Raw genomic sequence first — 22,228 nt, 5'->3', positions numbered from 1 at the left:
CCTCTAATCTTTCTCAGGACTCTCATATCTGCAGTCTCTAGTCTTTGGTCAAGTGTTTTACTTCTGACCCAGCTCTCAGATCCATAAGTTAAAATTGGTTTGAACACAGTCTTGTATACAGCTAATTTAGTGTTCCGACTAATTTCTTTCTTATTCCATATGAATTTATTCAATTGACTTCCCGCGATACCAGCTTTGCTGATTCTGTTGTCTATTTCTATATTTAGTTTACCATCTTCAGTAAAAATTGTGCCTAAGTAGCTGAAATGTTTTACTTGTTCCACAGGTTCTCCATTCACAACACAGTTGACATTTTCAATGACTCTGCCTATTTTCATTGTCTTTGTCTTTTTATTGCTGACCTTCATACCATATCTATTACAACAGCTATTCAATTTAGTCAGAGAATCTTGCAGACTTGTAGCGGATTTATTTAGAAGTATAACATCATCTGCATAAAGCAAAGAGCTGACATTAACATCTCCAATTTTGATATCAGGTTTAATACCACATTCCTTCACAATGTGATCCATATAGATAATGAATAACAGAGGGGATAATGTACATCCTTGTCTCACACCAGATTTAACATTAAACCATCTTCCTGTACTTCCTTCAATTCTAACTGCTGACTCACAATTCAAATAAAGACTAAGTATTGCTTGATATAATGCCCCATTGACACCATATAACTGCAGCGTATTGAATAGCTTCTCTCTTGGCACCTTGTCATATGCCTTTTCCAAATCGACAAAACTTAAATACAGATCTTTGTTATATTCCCATGTTTTCTCGACTATTTGTCGTAAAGTGAAGATCTGATCCTGACAGCTTCTATTTGGCCTGAATCCAGCTTGTTCTTCACCAAGCTTTTCTTCCACAATTCTTCTCAACCGTTTCTCAAGTATACTTGCATAGATCTTGCCAGGAACACTCAGTAGGGAAATACCTCTGTAATTCTCACATTCAGTTTTATTTCCCTTTTTATATATGGGTACTATGAGAGCTCTACTCCAATCATCGGGAATTCGTCCCTCTGTCCAGGCTTTCTGAACTATGCAGTGCAGCCACTGTAAGACTCTTATTCCACCATACTTCAGCATTTCTGGTCGAATATCATCTACTCCTGCTGCCTTTCCACATTTCAAGCCTTTGATGGCTTTTTCTACTTCAAGTATGGATATGTATTCCTGACTGCATGTCTGGTCAGTGTTTTTTATCACTGTGCTGTCATCACTGCTTGTTTCGTTTAGCAGTTTTTCAAAGTAATTACTCCATACTTCAAGGATATCTTTTTCTCCTGTTTTCATTTCACCTTTATCATCTCTAATTCCTTTTACAGCACTCTTTCCTCCATTCCTAAGCTTCTTCAACAACCTCCAGAATATTTTGCCACCTTCTTGATATTTATTTTCTATATTCTTGCCAAAGTCCTCCCATGACTTTTGTTTAGCTAGTTTTACACACTGTTTAGCTTTATTACATTTGTCTCTGTATTCTGTAAGAGTAAAAGCTGACTTATTTGCCAGGAACTTTTGATATGCTTTCTTCTTTTCTTTCACTGCCTCTTTAACTTCCTGTGTCCACCAGGGAGTTCTGATTTTTTTTATCCTTGCACACAACCTCACCACATGCCTCTCTGGCAGAATCAATCAATGTTTCCTTCAGAGTTTGCCACTGAATCTCCAAGGTTTGATTCCTGTTCTCAAACTCTTTCATTTTCTTTTCAATAATATTTCTGTATTTTAGTCTACAGTTCACATCTGAGAGCTGCTCAACTTTTATTCGCTTTAAAACTTTCTTACATGTTATTCTTTTCAATATGAAATTCAATTTTATCCTGCTCAAGACTAAATAGTGATCGCTTCCAATTTCAAATCCTCTGTACACTCTGGTGTCCTGCACCAGGGAGAAAACATCACTATCAACAATAACATAGTCAATGAGACTTTTCTTATTCCTAGCCTCTTCTCTCCATGTGAATTTGTGCACATTTTTATGTTGGAACATGGTGTTAGTAATAACCAGTCCATGTCCTGAGCAGAAATCCAACAGATATTTGCCATTATTATTAGCTTTGCTCTTTTCTCCAAATTTTCCCAAAATATTTTTGTATGTCTCACAATCATTTCCTACTCTACTATTTAGATCCCCAACAAGGACCAACTTTTCCTTTTTCATTGTGTCAGTTGCTTTTTCTAAAGCCTCAAAAAATTCCTCCACTTCTACCTTAGTAGAACCTTCTGTGTGACCATAGGCACTAATAAGTCTCATTGTCCAGTTCCCCATTCTCATATTTGCCCACATTACTCTACTTGAGACTGACTGCCATTCAAGAAGATTAGCCTCGTATTTTGTGTTGAATACTATGGCTACTCCTTCTTTTCCTTGATTGTCATTGCCTGAATATAACATTTTGTATTTATTGCTCAGAAAGATCTCACCAGTTTTGGTCTTTTTTGTTTCAGTCACCCCTATTATGTCGATCTGGTACTTATCTAATTCCTCAGCTAGCTCCATTTCTTTGCCATTCAGGCTTCTTACGTTGATAGTACCGATCTTTAACTCTGTTGAGTTGGGGTTTGTTTTCAGATTTGTTCCAGTAGCTGACTTTTCGCTGTTCGCCCTGGTTCCCTGGCGAAAACAACGGGGGCCTTGTTTAATCGGGCGACGACCCAGCCGCCATGAAATTTTGTCATGTTGTACCATCATTTTTTATTTTGGTTTAACCAATAAGAATACAATTTGGTCGGCTAAATCCCAAATTGCCAGCCCATCCTCGTTCGTTCAGTATCAAAGTAGATACTCAACAGGGTGCACCACGAGAAGGTGAGGATTGGACATTAGGTCAGAAGCCCTGGTCGGTTCTCCACATTCCTTTAAAGGCTATGTGGAGGTCTCCTCTCAGTTATACAGCTTTGACCCTTAAGCACCCCTTTTGCTATAGTTATCTGTATTTAATATATCTGATGTGAGATATATTGTTTCTTTCAAAAAAAAAAAAAGATTGTGTGTGTGTGTGTGTGTGTGTGTGTGTGTGTGTGTGTGTGTGTGTGTGTGTGTGTGTGTGTGTGTGTGTGTGTGTGTGTTAGAGTGAAGGAAATTGTCCACATGCCTCCTACCAAGTGCAGAGAAGGGCATGTAAGTATAAGTCAGTAAAACTTAATAAATAAGATAATATTTTTAAGGATTTTTTGGCATCCTGTTAATTTGACAGCCATTTTTATTTAATCAATCTACAAAATTTTCAGTTTCAGAGTTTTAAAATTAATCACAGTCTGTTTGCAAACTGTCCAATTTTTGATTCCCCACCCACCCCAATATCTTAATGCTTTTGGATTTCTTATGCACATAGGTGCTTCTCATGGTGCATCCTATTGGTATCTACTTATATAAAGAATGAATGAGGATAAGCTAGAAATTTTGACATTTAGCTTACCAAATTGTATCTTGTATTGACTTAAATCAAATGACAGTAATAATGCAACAAGATGAAAAGTTATGCTGGGCTAGGGCATTGCCCATTTAAACCAGGACCCATTGTTTATGTCAGGGGAACTAGGACAAGCAGCAAAAAGTCATATACTGGTACAAATTTGCAATCAGTAGAATTTAAGAAATGTCAGTGGAAAGAAAAGAAATTCTTCTAAATAACCATTAAAACATGTTAGATTCAAGCAGTAGTGATCAGGAAAAGGAAGAAGTAGCTATATTCAACAGCAAACATGACGATAAACTTCTTGAATGGTATTATCAGGCTAAATGATGTGGACAAAATTAGGAATTGGACAATGAGACTGATTTATACCAGTGATCCTGCAGAAGGTTCTAATAAAGAAGAAGTGGAAGAATTTTTTGCATCAATAGAGAACACACTTGATACAAAGAAAAAGTTGGTACTTGTTGATCTTAATGGCAGACTAGGAAATAAATACCAAACATATAGAAGTATTTTCAGAAAATTTGGAGAAAAGAACAAAGCTAATAAAAAATAATGGTAGGTGCTTGCTAGATTTCTCTTCAGGACATGGAATTGTCACTAATATCATGTTGCAGCATGAAGATGTGCATAAATTCACATGGAGAAAAGACACAAGAAATGAAATTCTCATTGACTTGGTTATTGTTGATTGTGATATTTTCACACTGTTCAGGAGAAAAGAGCATATAGGGGATTTGAAATAGGAATTTCCCATTCACCATTTAATTTTGAGCAGAAAAGACACAAAAATATAAATGTTATTTGAGACAGCTTGGAGACTCATTGGCAAACTTGAAAAAGTGATTGATTGATTCATTTCAGGAAGCATGTCATGAAGTCTTCTGCAAAGATTAATCTTTAAAGGTACCTGTGAAATGACTATAAATAATAAATTACATGATAATCACAGTAATTAGATAAAGTAATTAATTTTACTGAAATGAAAGTATAGATATTTCGTACTGAAAATAACAGTACATCATCAGTGTGTAGAAACAAGCAAATCAAAGGAACCGGAATACAAAGTACATACAGCAGTCAGTGGTTTACCAATTAAAAATTGTTGCCACGTGCTACAAATTAATATTGATAAATAATATTATTAAAAACTATTTTTGATGGTTACATAAGATAAGAATCTCCCAAACTTTTGGGAGAGAGAGAGAGAATCATTCTGATTCATCAGCCAAATCTGAATCAAGATAATGCCATTCAAGAAGTTTTTTGTCATGTTTGCTGTTTGAATATAGCTACTTCTTCCTTTTCCTGATCACTACTGCTTGAATCTAACATTTTTTAATGGTTATTTAGAAGAATTTCTTTTCCTTCCACTGACACTTCTTAAATTCTACTGATTGCAAGTTTGTACCAGTATATGACTTTTTGCTGCTTGTCCTAGTTCCCCTGACATAAACAATGGGTCCTGGTTTAAATGGACAATGTCCTAGCCCCAGCATAACTTTTCATCTTGTTGCATTATTACTGTCATTTGATTTAAGTCAATATAAGATACAATTTGGTAAGCTAAATGTCAAAATTTCTAGCTTATCCTCATTCATTCTTTATCTAGGTAGATACCAGTAGGATGCACCGTGAGAAGCACCTATGTGCGTATCTTATGTAACCATCAAAAATCTTGAACTGACATCTGTCTTTATCATATGTGCACTATATTATAGTCCATTGGCATCCAACCCTATAAGTCCTAAGAGAGTGTCCCTCTTAGGACTTTAGGCTTCTATCTCATCTTCCACTTTATTATGTGGTTTATGGGTGCAATTCTATTGTTATATTGTATACTGAAACCTTTAAACCATAATATGCATTTTAATCAACACTTAAGACTAAATACACCATCTGTAATAAGCTTTGATCATTATGACCCAGATCTGAAATGGCAGTCAAGCACTTGGAAACACAAAATTTCTTCCGTTACAAGAATTAACATGTCTTCATCTAGAGGGTCTTTTCAGCTGAGTTGGTATGATGCTCTTTCATTAGAAATTCCTAGATTCCAATCCTCTAGGAACATGATGAATCTTTATAAGAATTTTTCAGCTGAAGGTGAGTTAACCAGGCTTATACAGAAGTGGCAGGGTTCTCCTCCCAGAAACTTGATTTTTCATGTGAAAATTATACAAACTAGGCAATGAATACATGAGCTGATTGCTACAGCAGATATGCTGATAGGATAACTGATCCGTATAGAATTGATTAGGTTTTTATGAAAAGGCAAGTTACTTGGTCTCGATAGCCCAATGAGTCCTGATGATGAGATTAGATTTTTCAGCTAATATTGTTTCTTTAACTCCAAAGGCATGATTCTTCAGCACTGGAGGTAACTGGTGAATATTATGCTGATGAAAAAGAACAGTATTCTTGCTGACAAAATGGTGATTTTTGCTTCAAGACAATGCATGGCACAGAACATGTGACAGTTGAAGTGATGGCAACTATCAGTGGAGTATCCCTGGGTAATACCCATCCTACAGTCACCAGCCACTGCAACTAACCTATAAAGATGTTTGTAAATAGCCTATTTCATTTGTTTGAGAAATGGGTAGAACTATTGCTGGAAAAAAAAAAAAAGCCGTAAAGCATATGAATATCACCGTAGGCTGAGAACTCTGTTATAGAAACTAAACATAGTCTCTTTTTATTTGATCGAGATCAGGCCTCTAATAAGCAGAGAAATGTCTTACACCAAGTAACGAAAATTATCTACTGCCTAAGCAAAATATTCACAAACATCTGTGCATTCAAACCTGCAGACTGTAGTTTGGAAAGTAGAGTCTCCACTTAATTAACTTTGTCCAAGTGTGAAAAAATTTAAACGCTAAATAATATGATTGGTTCATTATACAGATGCACACGTGTGTGTGGGGACTTGATGACCTTAGTGCAGAATGATGAGTAACACTTCTCTGAAGAAATTAGAATAAAAGCCTAGAAGTGATGGTAGTATATTTCATGTACTTACAAGAAGTGGGTCACTATAAGATATAGAAAAGTTCAGTAGCAGAATATAAGAGAATCAAAATGATTCTTTCTAAATGAGTATAAAAGACCTGATTTTGAATAAAAGCGCTGAGAAAATTTTATAATGAATAAAATAAAATAAATAAATTCATATTTGTGTGAAGGATTTAGGTTTAGTATTTAAACTTAAATCCTTTATCATATAAACTGAGAAAGATACTCTTTTATTACTAATTATTTATTGAACATGATTATTATTTAAATAAATGTAATGAACTTTGCCATTTATGCTTTTATTTCTCTCTCTCTCACACAGTGTGAAGCAGATTATAAGAAGGAATTTGCATTAAAACATGTTATGGGTAAAATAAATACTGTATTTGAAGCAGACAGCATTGAAAAAATTTGGGAAAATCTTCTGAAAGAGGGATCTGAGTGGTCAAAACATCAACTTGAAATACTGAAGAAAATGGTGAGTGTTTTGTCTTATTTTCTAAGCATATTATCCACATATGGGAGTTGAGCAAACTTATCAAATTACCTTTAAATCAATACTAAGAAGTCATTTTATTTCAAAAATGACAGGGCTTGAAAAGATTACAGGTTTTTCAAGAATAAAATCCACAGTTCTTCAAACTAAATGTGAATGGGTTCCTTCCTTGCCCATCCTCAGTACTATTATTATTATTATTACGGGTAGCTCCATGGAGTCGGTAGACCTATCGCGGGAGACCCAAACTATCAAAACAATATCTATCATATCTATTCTTGAATTCATTTACAGACGAAGAACTCGCAACTGAATCAGGCAATGCATTCCACTCATTCACCACCCTCCAGGCAAAAAACCTCGTTCTCACACCCTTGTTAACCACACTTTTCCTTAATTTCCAGGGATGACCTCTTGTTCTTCCATCACTATCACACAGCTGAAACATTTCGCCTGCATCAAATTTATAAAAACCTTTTAGTAATTTAAATGTTTCTATCATATCCCCTCTTCTCTGCCTATCAACCAACCTCTGCAATCCACAAGCTCTCAATCTGTCAATGTAGGGAGCATTTTTTACATCACTCACCAACTTAGTCACTCTCCTCTGAACCCTTTCCACAACCTCCTCATCTCCAAGGAATCCAGGTGACCAGACCTGAGCACAGTAATTCAAATGTGGAAGTATCACTACTTTATAAAGGGGAATAATAACCTCTTTATCTCTGGATGTTAGTGTGTTTCTTAATAACCAAGTAATCCTATGTGTAATCTTGGACACCTTAGCAATGTGTTCCCTGAACTTCATCTCCCCATCTACCAACATCCCTAAGTCCCCAGCCTCACCAATCTCTTGGAGTACCATTCCATCAATGTAGTACACAGCTGGTAATCTTTTAATCCCAAAATGCATAACTTTACACTTTTCCCACATTGAACTGACATCCATTTCCTTTTGCCTATTTTATCAACTTATTTAAATCATCCTGCAAACTCTCAACATCAGCTTGATTTTTTATTGCACTACCCAACTTTGCATCATCAGCAAACAATTGAATATCTCCTTTTAAGCCATTTCCTATATCGTTTATGTACAAATTAAACAACATTGGCCCAAGCACAGAGCCCTGAGGCACACCACTGGTCACCTGCCTCATCCTGGACTTTGCTCCTCCATACATCACCTTCTGGTATCTCTCTCCCTGAGCCATTCTCCTATCCATATCACCAGTTTAGTATCCATCCCCATCTACTCCAATTTGCACAACAGTATTCCATGGGGTATCTTGTCAAAAGCCTTAGAAAAATCCAGAAGTACCACTGTGTAGCCATTTCCTTGTCCAACTCAGATGTCATTCTATTATTTAAAAAAAGCTAATAAATTGCTAAGGCAGGATCGACCTTTAACAAAACCGTGTTGGCCCCTATAGAGTATCATATTCTGATCCACCCATTCTTGAATTTTGTCTTTAACCAACTTTTACCATCACTCCCGAGATGGTGATTGGTCTATAATTAACTACCACAGTTTTAGAGCCACCTTTATGCAAAGGAACTATTTTGCCTTCCTTCCACTCCCTAGAGAACATACCAGAGTTCAAACTTAAGTTAAATAACCAAGTAAGAGGCGTTGACAATTCCTTTGCAGATTCACACAACACCCGAGGTGATATTCCATCTAAACCTACAGCAGTGCTCGCATTTAAATTTTGAATATACTAAGTATATTGCAAAATTTATTACTATTTATTATTACTTATTTATTACTAAAGTACATGATGGCCCAACTTCTCATGTGTGGGATTGTCATTTTTGAAAAAAGAAAAGTTTGGCAGATATATCTAAATCACATAAGTTGGTTCTGGTAAGACCAGTGTATTCTGATAACAGATTTTTATGCTAGTAGCAGTATGATGAAAAAAATCTATACAATAATGGAAAATAAAAGAACTAAACTCAATTAAGAGATGGGGAGAGAATCTCATGCACCTCATATGCAGTTGATGAAGTTACCTATGCAGAATTCAAAGGATGACTTAGAAAGAAAGTCATCTAGTCTTGTCCCTACTTTGTCATAAGTAGGGACAAAGACTAATAAGCTGTATTGTGGTTCTTATATACAACATAATCTCTGAGATTGTTAGATAATAATAATTTGATTAGGTAAGACATGCACACAAATATATATAATTATTATCATCATCAGATCTCCTGCAATGAATCTTTTGACTCATTGCAGGAGATCTCATTCACACAGCTCATCATACTCTGACTTAAATGGACTCACCACACTTTCAGGTAATGCATTCCAATTAATTATCTCTCTCCATGTATAAATGTTCATCTCACAGCTTCCAAAGATGGCCTTTTCTCCCCATCTCCACCCATTCTATGAAAAATCTCATCCACATTAATCTGATAATAACCCCTTACCAACTTATATGCGTTAGTTTGCCCCCCCCTCCTCCTCTTTCTATCCACTACACTAGTGATTCTCAAACTTTTTTTGGACTCTGGCACACTTTGCAATGCAAATTTCTGTTGTGGCACACCTCTGTTCTTAATGCTGGACTCTCATGTAATTAACCATAAATTTATTAAGTATAGTTTCTGGGAAAATTCCCATGTTGCTCCTCTTAAACACTATTAATATAATTACGGCTATTATAGCCTGTTTTTGTTTAGGAGTGTCCCTTTATTTTAATACATTGGCTAACATTACTCAAAAAAGGGGTATAAATATTTTAGGGCATTATGGGTGAATATAGAAGGCAATTATGGCAGAATAAAAGAGGTGAAAAAATTTTGTACATACCTTGTTTTTGGTTCTATGATGCTTTCCAATTTCAAGATCCTGCTGAAGGTTGTTTATAAACGCGGGGGGGGGGGGGGGGGGGGGACATGGGAGTGTGTTTTGAAGCGGGAAATAAGTTTGGAAACTCGGGTTACTATTAATAACATATATATAAATATATATTATTTTGTTTAGGGCCGCATCTTTTGTGGGGGGGGAGACGAAGGAAAAGGGTATCCTTATGTGGAAACTGGGACAGGGGTTAACAGGGTGTGGACCGTTTCAGTTGTCGTCTGACCATCATCAGAACTTTGTCAGAATGAGTGTAGGGCCATGTCAAGGCTGCAAGTTGCATCTGCCAAATTAGGGCATTTGTAGTCACTACATGGCCGGAGGTGTGGCTTAATTTGTAAGTTCTGGATCGTCCAACATTCGGAAATTAGGTAGGTGCGGTGGACGTTGATATAATTTTCATTGCATTTTATGGCAATAGTTTTGGATATTCTAAGCATTGTTTCTGTCTATGATTATGGACTTGTCGATTTGGAGGATATGTTTTAGTTCAAGGGCGTGAGCTGCAATTTCTGTCTTCCCTGTATTCTGTGTTTTGTTTTTCTTTTTGATGTTGCGATGTTTTTTTTTCTGTTCAGATATTCCGGAATGGGAATATTGCAATCCCTGAAGTGCTCTTGTAGTCTAGTCCATAAGGACCTAATAGTTTAGCCAGTGTAGGTGACATCACAGTCTTTTTGACAAGGAAATTTGTAGACTACATTGTGGTGTTCGAATATTTCTTTGTGAGTGAGAGATTGAGTAGGTTTTAGGAGAGTTGCTAATTTTTAGTTCGTGGTGAATACTAGCTTATAGCCAGTGTTTTTGAAAATGTATTTGTAGGCTTTGTATGTGTTTTGGATGTATGGCAGTTTGATGACCATTTGTGTCGGGAAGTCTGTTTTGGTTGTATTATTGTTAAGACGGGATTTTGCCGTGTTGTTCGCGTATTAGATGTGTGGGGGTAGTTGCGATTTTTGAAAACCTGTGTTAAATACTTTAGTTCCGTTTTAAAATAATTGCTGTTGGTTGAGAATTTGTAAGCATTGATAAATTGTGATAGGATGATTGATTTTTTAACAGAATATGGGTGGTATGAATTGAAAAGGTAGTTTCTGATATGTGTGGGTTTGTGGAATATCTTTATAGCTATCCTGTTATGGCTTCTGATTAATGTCAGGTTTAAGATATTGATGGATTTGTTCTGTTCTGTTTCCATGGTGAATTGTAGTCTGTTGCTATAATCATTGAGGGATGTTTGTAAGGCAGAGATGTGTGAGGGTTTGCCAATGTATAGAATATCGTCTACATATCTGCCATAAAAGGTGATGTCGGGGGTGGGGGGGAGGGAGTAGAAGTGATTCAATGTGCACCAGGAATAATTCTGCTAGTTGTCCACTGATGTTTTGGCCCATTGGGAAACCAAAAATTTGAACATATAAGGAGTTGTTGAATTTAAAGAAGTTGGCAGATATTGTGAGTTTGATCAAGCTGATGATGTCATTTGGTGTTAATTTTGTGCTTGTAGGGTGTGGTCCTCAGTGAGCAGCGTGTGTACGATGCCTAATGTTCTGGGGACATCCATGCTGGTATATAATGAAGTTGCATCTAGTGAGGTGAGGATATCATCATGGGATGGAGTAGTGTTATTTATTTTCCAGAATAGGTTGTCTGCATTTTTGATCATACAGATAGACGTTGTTAGTAGTGGTTTGATGAATTTGGCAACAAATTTTGATAAAGGAGCTGTGGTGGTGGTGGTGGTGGTGGTGTTCTTGTAAGAGACTATGGGTCGTATCAGATAACCACCCGATACGTAAATTTATAGTATTTTACAGTTTACACTACAGTGACTATATTCAAATTCTATTACAATATACATTTTGTATCCATTGTGAAAAAATGAACAGTAATAAAATTAATTAATAAACATTCAAGTCAAGCTATTGAAGTTGCAATAGCTAAACTTAACAGTGCAGCTTTCCTAGTAACTACTAAGCCCATGGTACTTGATGATGTAATCATTGTTGTATTACTAGTGGTTGATTGGTGACACTTTAGTTTAAATTGTAACAAAATAAGTCAATGTTACATAAATATCAATTATAAATATTGCATAAATATTAATAATAATAAATATTAGGCTGGCAAAGGTTTTTTATGCAAACAAAAATAAATTCTATAAATAGGCAAAAGTGCACAGTAATTTGGATGAAAATATTTTTCACTGTCAAAATTTGGTAGCACACCTCTGGCTCTCTCTCTCTCTCTCGCTCTCTCACACACACACAGCACACTGTTTGAGAAACACTGTGCTAGACTGCAAATTGCATTCCCTCAATCTCTTGTCATACTGAACATTCAGAAACCACCTTCAGTTGTCTCTGACCTTTTCCAAATTCATCCTTTTGTAAACCATGTGACCAAGTGTATGTTCACAGTAATCCATATGCAATTTGAACCAAGCTTTATACAATGGAATCTCATAACATCTTTGATTATTAGAATTAAAATCTCATAACATCTTTACTTCTATGTGTCAGTGTCCTCCACATCATTGGCATAATCTGTTGTGCTGCTCCCACAAATTTAGCAAAATGTCCTTTAAATTTCACGTGCATATCTGCCATTGGATCCAAGATCTCCCCCCCCCCATCTCCTCTGCCTCCTTAAAGATAATCCCATCAATCTCATACTCTGCATTCCATGCTTCCTGAATTTTAAAACTATTTTGTAAAATTTTTAAATTACATTGAATTTACATTTAAACTCATTCACTTGTTAATTCACCCTGTTTATGCAAGTCGTCTTGCAAGTATACAGCATTCATTCTACTCTTTCATAGTTCCCAATATTATTTACATACCCATTAAACAGCAATGGTCCCGAAATAGACCCTTGAAGAATGTCACTAGTGACTTTCCTTTTCTAGGACTAGGATATTGTTTCCCCATACACAACATGCTGATACCTATCAGATAGCCAATCTCCAATCAGCACATTCATTCCCATCTGTTCTAGGTTAATTGCCAGGTTGTGTGGCAGCCTGTCAAAGGCTTTTGTAAAATTAAAATATACATACCACTGTGTATGTAAACCCTTGTCCAATGCATTTTTCACTTTGTTATAATAAGTTAGTACATTGCAAAAATGCAATCTCTTCCTTTAGCTAACCCATGCTGTCGATTCAAGGAGAATGCTATTGTTGTCAACCCATTTCTGAATCTTGGTTCTCACTAGCCTCTCTAAATTATAATTTTGAAACCTTAGTCTTTTTACATCTCTCTTTATGAAGTGAACAATTTTGCCCTCTTTCCACTCCTTTGGAACCTGGCCCACTCTAAAACCAACATTAAAAGGTCAAAGGTGTTGTTAACTCCTGGAACCAAATCATGTGTTCATATCAAGTTTAGGCAGTTCCTCAATACCTCCTATTCTCTCACCATCAGTTGCTCTTCCTCGCTTCCCACTACTCTCAATTTTTGCATGACGTTACCTTCACAAGGATGAAATACCTTTATGAATTGCTCATTTAACAACTTTACTGTATCCTCCTCAGTAGTTATCATTCTACCATTTTCACTAAACAATATCATCTTTCAATAATCATTCTTTCTTTCTTGTGCTGGCCACATATCAAAAGAACCCCTTAGATTTCTTTTTGGCCTCAAGCTTAGCTAACTTCTTCTAACTTCTGCACTTTTTGCTATCCTTACCAAATGAGTAGCCTTTCCTGCTTGCTTTTTCATACTCCTCATGCAACTGACTATCACTTCTCATCTTGTCCCTCCTCCATATTGCCTACCTCACCTCTTCATTCATCCATTTCACACCTGCGTTATTTGACCACCTGACCTTGGGAATGCATTCAGACATTGCCTCTGCCAGACAGCTTCTGAGCACGGCCCAAGCAGCATTGATTTCCTTTCTATCCATTTCTTCCTCATCATGATATAGCTACAAGCCATTGCCTAAGTTTGTCATAGTCACTAGCCTTATAGGTTCTTGTTCCACATTTATCCCTTTGTCACGTAAGTCCTCATATATATATACAGGGTGTTCGGGATAAATTTGACATATTTATAATTAATTATATTTTTCCGTAAGTTACATGTATTAACACACACTTCTCTTCATTTAAAAGTTTGGACCCTTCTTCATTCATATACAAGATGTCAGAAAGGATGGATAGCTGGAACCCACCTGAATCATGGAAGAGAATAACTTGTATCATGATGATTTGTGCCCGCCATCAAAATAAGGATATTACGACTGCTGCCCAATGCTCCCTGAATACAGTAAAAACAATCAGGCATGAACTAGAGACTTGCAATGGTGACTACGAGGATGTAGCAAGAAGAAAGATCCCTAGCAGACGATCTGATTGCGTTCGTACAGCAGAATTCCTCGCAAATCTGCAGGAACAGGTGTTGAAGAACCCTGGCATTGGAATTCGGGCTTTGTTCGTGGAGTTGCTAACTGTAGTCAAGACCTGGATAACAAGGGTAGCCAATGGTAGGCCATATGTATGGCAGCAGGATTCGCCCCCTTGCCACACCTCTGGGAAAAGTCAAAAATGGTTGTCTGAAAATTTCTACGACTTCACCAGTCCAAATGTTTGGCCTCCAAACTCCCCAGACCTTAACCCCATGGATTATTTTGTATGGGGCGCAGTTGAAAAAGACACCAATCGCACTTCCAGTAATACAAAAGCCCAGTTAATGGATAAAATTAAAACAGTTTTTGCGGCCCTTCCCAGGGAGACTGTAGCATCAGCTTGTTCGAGGTTCCGAAGCAGAATTGAAGCTGTGATCGATGCTAATGGTGGTTATTTTGAGTAAATCTTGTTGATAGTATTGTAATTAACTCTGCCTGTAATGTTTTTTTGTCAATTCATTAAATTTAATAGATACAAAGAAGATTTTCTTTTTCCTTACGAAACTGTCAAATTTATCCCGAACACCCTGTATATATATATATATATGACCATTCTTATGACTTTATGAAAGAAGATCTGGCACCTCATTTACAATAACATTCCTATGATGAGATAATCAAATTCAAGACCCTTCATCCTCATGTATCCTCTGTTATGCACCTCAAAAACCTAAGAAATTCATTTGATTTGCTCAAATGCTATATCTTCATTCTAATGTATATTACCATAGAGAAAATCATTAATAATGATCACTTTTCTTGTTAGCCAGATTAATTTACTTATACATTTCCTTCTCACTGCCCTCCACATTACCATGTCTATTAGCAACATCCAACTAAATATTTAATCTTCTCCTCCACCTCACACCATGCTGCTTGAAAAACCACTGCCAATATTTGCTCCTTCAATGAGCATAACTTCTCTGTAACATCAACAGCAAGCACTCTTCCCTTTTTTGCCTTGTCTGTTTTTGCAAAAAACATATCTATCCATCTCTATTTCAATATGTCAGAATCATCCAACCAGATCTCACTTATTCTGACAGTTTTAGGGTGAATGAACTCTAGCAATGTTACAGTTTCATTTCCCTTATTTCCATGTATTTATGGCATTCATAAATACACGCATACTAGCTCATTTCTGGTTCTATAACAAGTCCTAATCCTACTTCCCAAATGTGACTTCCCCATATATATTCCCCTATCCTCTGCTATTCCTCTCAATCCTCATGATCTTGCACCTCTCCCAAGACCTAAATGTTGTCCTCACATTCCTGGATATCTCAGTCCTTTCTTGTACACTCCTGTATCCATCACCCACACTTCTCACACAGTGTCCCCCTCATTTCACTGTCTCATGTTCCTCATTCTATCCTACCCTATGCTTCCTCATGTCTTCTATTCACAAGTCATTACTCTCTCTCTCTTCTACAGCTCCATCTGTCCCTCACATTCATCCACATTGATGAACTGCTTTTTCCTCACACAACACTACACTAGCATACCATTCATAATCTTTGCTCGTCATCTGAACTCATTCCTGTCATATTTGGACAACACGCTGACTACCTTTCCTACCACACTGTTATCTTTTACTCTCTTATTCTCAACAGCAAATTGATATTCATTCTTACATTCTTGTTGTTACCAACCAAATCATTCATGCCTACTATGACTACCAACTCTTGCTTGCATACTCTTCACTAGTACTTCAGTCACTCTGCTCATTCTATCCCCAGGAAAGCAAACCTTATGCTCCTTCTCACTGACCACACCTCTATTTAATTAATTACCCATGTACAAACACTCTCAAAATCATTCATCACCCTCTTTCACATTGCCATCTTTTATTTCTCTTGTTCTCACTCTTACATACATATCCGTTATTCTCCTCATTTCACTTTGTATCTGCTTCATATATATAAGTATAAATAGCTATATTTATTAGGTATAGTTTCTGGGAAAATTCCCATGCTGCTACTCTTAAACACTATTATTATAATTACAGCTATTATAGCCTGTTTTTGTTTAGGAGTATCCCTTATTTTAAATACATTGGCTATAATTACTCTAAAAAAGAGTGTGTGTGTATATATATTAGGGCATTATGGGTGAGTATAGAAGGTAATTATAGCAGAATAAAAGAGGTGGAAAAATTTTGTACATACCTTTAGAAAGTTTTTTACCTTGGGTATAATATATGTTAAAGATACCAAGTTATTTTAAATATCAACCTGTTTTTTTTTTTTTTTTTTACTCCATTTCCCAAGTAAGCAAACAGACAAGTCAGTCAAGTTTGCACCTGCAAGTGTTTCAAGTCTAGCTGACCGTGCACGTAGTGCAAGTCCAAGGCAACTCGTGGTAAGCATCATACATCTCCTCCAGGAGATGTGCTTTGCATTAAGGGTGAATATTAAGAATAGTGATCAGAGCTTATTCTACCTTACCATGAATTGTCTTGGACTTGCACTACGTGCAGGGTCAGCTAGACTTGCAACACTTGCAGGCTCAAACTTGACTGACTTGTCTATTTGCTTACTTGGGAAATGGAGTAAAAAAAACCAGGTTTATATTTAAAATAACTTGGTATCTTTAACATATATTATACCCAAGGTAAAAAACTTTCTACATCTATCTCTCATCCTGAGATTTTTATTTAATAAGGTCAAAGCACCTTATGGTAACTTGTGTTGGTAAAATATTTATAAGCTCTGTATTACTTAAAACTTAGTATTTTTTAGCCTGGGGTCTCATCAGCTCCCACTGATGAGACCTCAGTGAAGATCAAAAACGGTCTGGATAGTGGTCCCTTGCCTTTAATACATAGCATCATACATCTCCTCCAGGAGATGTGCTTTGCATTAAGGGTGAATATTAAGAATAGTGATCAGAGCTTACCTTACCACGAGTTGCCTTAGACTTGCAACACTTGCAGGCGTAAACTTGACTGACTTGTCTGTTTGCTTACTTGGGAAATGGAGTAAACAAAAAAGAGGTTTATATTTAAAATAACTTGGTATCTTTAACATTTGTACATACCTTGTTTTGCTACTGGGATGTCTTCCAATTCCATGATCCTGCTGAAGATTGTTTATAATAGGGGAGGGGGGGGGTTGACATGGGAAAATAAATTTGGAAACCCAGGTTTTATATTAATAATATATATATTATTGTGTTCAAGTGTGCTTTTTTGGGAAGGTTTACTTATGGGGGAAACTGGAGCAGAGCGTTAACAGGGTGCGGACCATTTCGGTCGACTGACCATTATCGGAACATTTTCGGAATGAGTGTAGGGCTATGTCATGACTGCAAGCTGAATCTGCCAAATAAGGACATTTGTTGTCGCTAAATGGCCAGAGGTGTGGCTTAATTTGTAAGTTCTGGATCGTCCAACATTCAGAAATAATTATAGACAAACAAGACAATGAAACAATGCTTAGAATATCTGAAACTATTGCCATAAAATGCGATGAAAATTCAATCAACATCCACCGCCCCTACCTAATTTCCGAATGTTGGACGATCCAGAACTTACAAATTAAGCCATGCCTCCGGCCATTTAGCAACAACAAATGCCCTTATTTGACAGATTCAACTTGCAGTCATGACATAGCCCTACATTCATTCCGAAAATGTTCTGATGATGGTCAGTCGACCGAAACGGTCTGCACCCCGTTAATGCTCTCAACTGCCCCAGTTTCCCCATAAGTAAACCCTTCCCCCCCCCCCCCAAAAAAAGCACCCTTAAACACAATAATATATATATATATATATATATATATTATTAATACAAAACCCGGATTTCCCAATTTATTTTCCCGCGTCAACCCACACACACACACACGCTCCCTCTCCTTCCCCCCCCCCCCTTATAAACAACCTTCAGCAGGATCATGGAATTGGAAGACATCCCAGTATCAAAACAAGGGGTGGAAAAATTTTTCCTCCTCTTTTATTCTGCTATAATTGCCTTCTATACTCAGCCATAATGCCCTAAAATATAAATACCCTTTTTTGAGTAATTATAGCCAATGTATTTAAAATAAGGGACACTCCTAAACAAAAACAGGCTATAATAGCCGTAATTATAATAATAGCTATATTTATTGTAATTCGGGTACCTTCATTAGGTAATAAACAAATTTTGTCTAGATTGGCTCTCTAAATTACTAGACTCTTAGCCTACCCATGTTACTAATTTACTATAAAATAAGAGCTCTTCAACTGATGTCAGCCAGTCTTATATAGAAGTAGCTGGTTTTTTCTCCTAGAAATTTGGGTTTTCTTCTGGAAAAATAGACAAAATGGTAGAGAACGCAAGAATAGTAATTAGAACACATAGTAGATTAATAGGTCTTATATAGGCACTCCACAGGGGGTGCCTGTACAATGGGCCTATACAGCATGTACATATGAGCTAACATAATATCGATTTTATGACCACCAGCCTGTGAATACATGTTGGACTGCCCTTATGATGGATGATGGCCTGTTGTGCCAGTGATTCCACTAGATGTTTAATTATATCACTGTGGATCTATAGCCATCTTCAGGATATCCTACATTTGCCAAATGGAAGTGGACGCAGTGTCAGTATATTCTGTACAATGTTCCTCGAGCCCCCGTCATATGTACAACTGGATTGAGATCTGGTGAATTCATAAGCTATTCAATATGATGTGGTGCCCTCCTCCTTGTATTCCTCAAACTAATTCCTTAAGCCAGTGGTTTAGTAATGAAGTGTATCATCTGGGAGAACTTCATCTCTAGTTGCAAATGGTTCAACATGACTGAGTACTGTTGGTTTGCTGTGAGCTACCAATAAGCCATGCCAGGCATACAATAACCAGTATGTAACAAGCATCCTATTTGAAAGTTTTTTCACTTGATTATACTTTAAGTTAAAGATACCAAGAAATTATATTCTTGGTTTAATCCTTTATCGAAGTGTAAGTAAATAAAAATTTTGCACATGAAGTAACATCACAACTGGGCTACTAGTCTACAGAAGCTAATGACTTCACATTAATTGCTTTAGTATCCCATAATGCAAAACACATGTATAATGCTATACATTACATTTTTAAATCAGTGCTTTTCTGATAATGATGCCTAGTATCTGGGGATCTTGTAGTAACGAAGAAATTTTGTAATTAGGTTGATAATTATTTTCCACTTTATTTATTTTTAACCATTTTGGTTTAAATCAAATTTTTGCCAATACCATATAATGATCACAGTTTAATTCAAAGCCTTGATTTACTTTTGCATAGTATTTTTATGTTCATATACCAAGTTCATTATTCTCATATTATTATAAATGATAAAATCTTGTGGTTTGTGTTTGTTTTGGTTACATATATCTTCCCCAAATCTCTCTGTGTTTGTTTTGTATTTCCTGTTTCCTATTCAAAATCTTGTGGTTTGTGTTTGTTTTGGCTACATATATCTTCCCCAAATCTCTCTGTGTTTGTTTTGTATTTCCTGTTTCCTATTCTGACATTTAAATCTCCTGCTAGTAGTAAATGGTCTGTTTTATCTATGACTTTCTGCACTTCTTTGTAAAAGATTTTACTACTATGTACTTCTTTTTCTCTCTTTTGGTACATAATATCCTGATTATTGTTGCGTAACCTCCTAATGTTTTGAGTCTAATTCTATTAGCTTTTCAGTCCAGTAGTTATAACATACAATGTTGTTCTTCATAGATTTGTGTATCATTATTATTATACCTGCTTTTTTATATTCTTTTTTTTTTTTTACTCCACTATACATTTATATGTAGTTATTTGTTTCTTTGGTAGCTTTTTTTTTTCCCTTTGTTTCTGTTACTGTATATATATCTTTACATTGGCTTGGTTTAGTTGTTCATCAAGCTCCTCTTCTTTGTGTGCGATGCTCTTTCCATTCCAAGTTGTGATTTTCATTATATATTCCTTCTTCCAGTTTCGTTTACCTTTTCCGGGATCCTGGTTGTTTCTCTGATAGTTCGTCCAGCTTTTCTTTGGCTGAGACTTGAAAGTATATGCAATTTCCCTGGGTAAGTCCATTGGTAGGGTTGTTACCTAATGCCTCTGGACAAGAACTGCTTGTCCAGAGGCATTAGGAGACAAGCATTTGCTCTTTTAGTGTTTATCATCCATACCTATTCACCAGTGCGTCGCTTGTACTTTTAAAATAGGGTGGGCCACGAGTAGGTGAGGTTGGCATTTGAGTGGAAGAGGCTATATATTGCACTTCACCAGCCTTCACCCCCCCCCCCATTAATTCTTTGTGAAAAGTTAAAAACTTCACATGGTTTGTCCAAACCTGATGAGATCTGCTTGAGTGTATATGGCTCAGCCCCTATTAGTAAAATTACATTCCTCTTGCAGGTGAAATGCTATTCCTCAAGATTATGACATATGGTAGGTTGTGTTACATTGTTCACTCATAATGGATTATTATTAGCCCTCAATAAATAAGAATGCATAAAATGACTGTGACCTAGCAAGAACAACCCCCCCCCTTCTGTTTATATATAAACTATATTGCCATTGCTTAATTTCAAGCTTGATCTCATGCAGTTTATTTGTTAGTGCTTCCTGCTAGGATGACTGCCATGATTAATTACCTTTGATCTTATTGGGGAAAGACAAACAGTAGTGGGGGGGGAGAGCTGCATACACATAGACATGAAAATATATAACTGAAACAAATCAAGTAAAAAAAAAAAACTTTTGTTTGCCAAATATTTTAAGCTGAGAATAGCAGATCATCTTCAGCAGCACCTAGTATGTACGAGGTATAACTGGTGATTAGTTTACGGAATTAACAACGCATATAAAGTGTATTAATTAAAGGTAACTTTAATGAATAACTTCTATATTTCGGCAACGTCACATTGCCATCTTCAGGAACATAAAGATATGGTATGTGCAGGCAGGCACTAACACAAAGCAAATGAGGAAGAAAGCAAGAAACTAATATTGTTCCTAAAGTCCTAATGGTGCCCTCTGGCAGGCTAATTTGGTAGTCTTGGCAGGTGGGCTGAAGTTCTCATAATGTAAGTCTCCCAAATTTGGAGTAGTTTCATGCACCCAAATTTGTTGAGGTTAGGAACGTTTTTTAGAGCTGCTGATTTTTTAGAACCTCAACAAATTTGGGTGCATGAAACTACCCCAAATTTGGGAGACTAGACTACCAAATTAGCCCACCAGAGGGAGGGCACCATTAGGACTTTAGGAACAATATTAGTTTCTTGCTTTCTTCCTCATTTGCTTTGTGTTAGTGCCTGCGTGCACATACCATATCTTTATGTTCCTGAAGATGACAATGTGACGTTGCCGAAATATAGAAGTTATTCATTAAAGTTACCTTTAATTAATACACTTTCTATGCGTTGTTAATTCCGTAAACTAATCACCAGTTATGTCTGACCAACGTATAAGCCTTACTACTAGAATATGTACGAGGTAGAAATGCTAGCAATAGGTTATTTAAAAAACTACAAGTGGTGGTATAAAGAGTAACTTATTGTGAGCAAGGTGTAATAATTGATATATAGATTTTAAAAAAAAAATCTGATAAGAATGCTTTCCCCAGATTTTTGTTCCAATTCAAATTAGGACAGTGTATTAGAGCTTCAGCACTCTCTTTAAGTAAATGTTTGAAATGACAAAAAAGATTCTGTAGTTGGTGCCAATCCCATTTCCAGATTTCTCAGATTTATTGTTGATGATTATGATCAGTTCTCATAATCTTTTTTCCACAGAACATCCAGTTTGCTTGAAGTAGGAGAGGCAGCAATCACAGGAGCTTGGTAAATGTCAGGGAGGAAAAGACGAGATTGTTTATGTTCAGAAAAATTTAGTCATGAAAATAGTTTGTTGATAGGAAAAAAATGTAGACACTAGGTTGTATTTCTCGATTTTTGAAATAGGTTCAGAGATACCTGAAATATATTGAATTGGAACTCTATACTGGTTTCTGGGTTGTTGGAAGTAGGCTTGTAGGC

The 22,228-nt window shown here is 36.4% G+C and overlaps 1 protein-coding gene across 3 annotated transcripts in view; it reads left to right on the top strand.

Annotated features, from left to right (window-relative positions):
* Nucleotides 1–22,228, top strand: part of Hibch (3-hydroxyisobutyryl-CoA hydrolase) — a 168,350-nt gene that overhangs the window by 116,321 nt on the left and 29,801 nt on the right. For all 3 annotated transcript variants that reach the window (XM_090403240.1, XM_090403241.1, XM_090403243.1), the window contains exon 11: nt 6,777–6,932. In XM_090403240.1, the coding sequence (XP_090259366.1) occupies nt 6,777–6,932 (156 nt within the window). The remainder of the gene's footprint in view (nt 1–6,776; nt 6,933–22,228) is intronic.

Source organism: Typopeltis vanoorti, chromosome 13 (genome assembly GCF_054136105.1).
Source record: "Typopeltis vanoorti isolate ZY-2024b chromosome 13, IOZ_Tvanoo_1.0, whole genome shotgun sequence".
In the NCBI taxonomy this organism is placed as follows: domain Eukaryota; kingdom Metazoa; phylum Arthropoda; class Arachnida; order Uropygi; family Thelyphonidae; genus Typopeltis; species Typopeltis vanoorti.
This window is presented reverse-complemented; position numbering and strand designations above follow the sequence as displayed.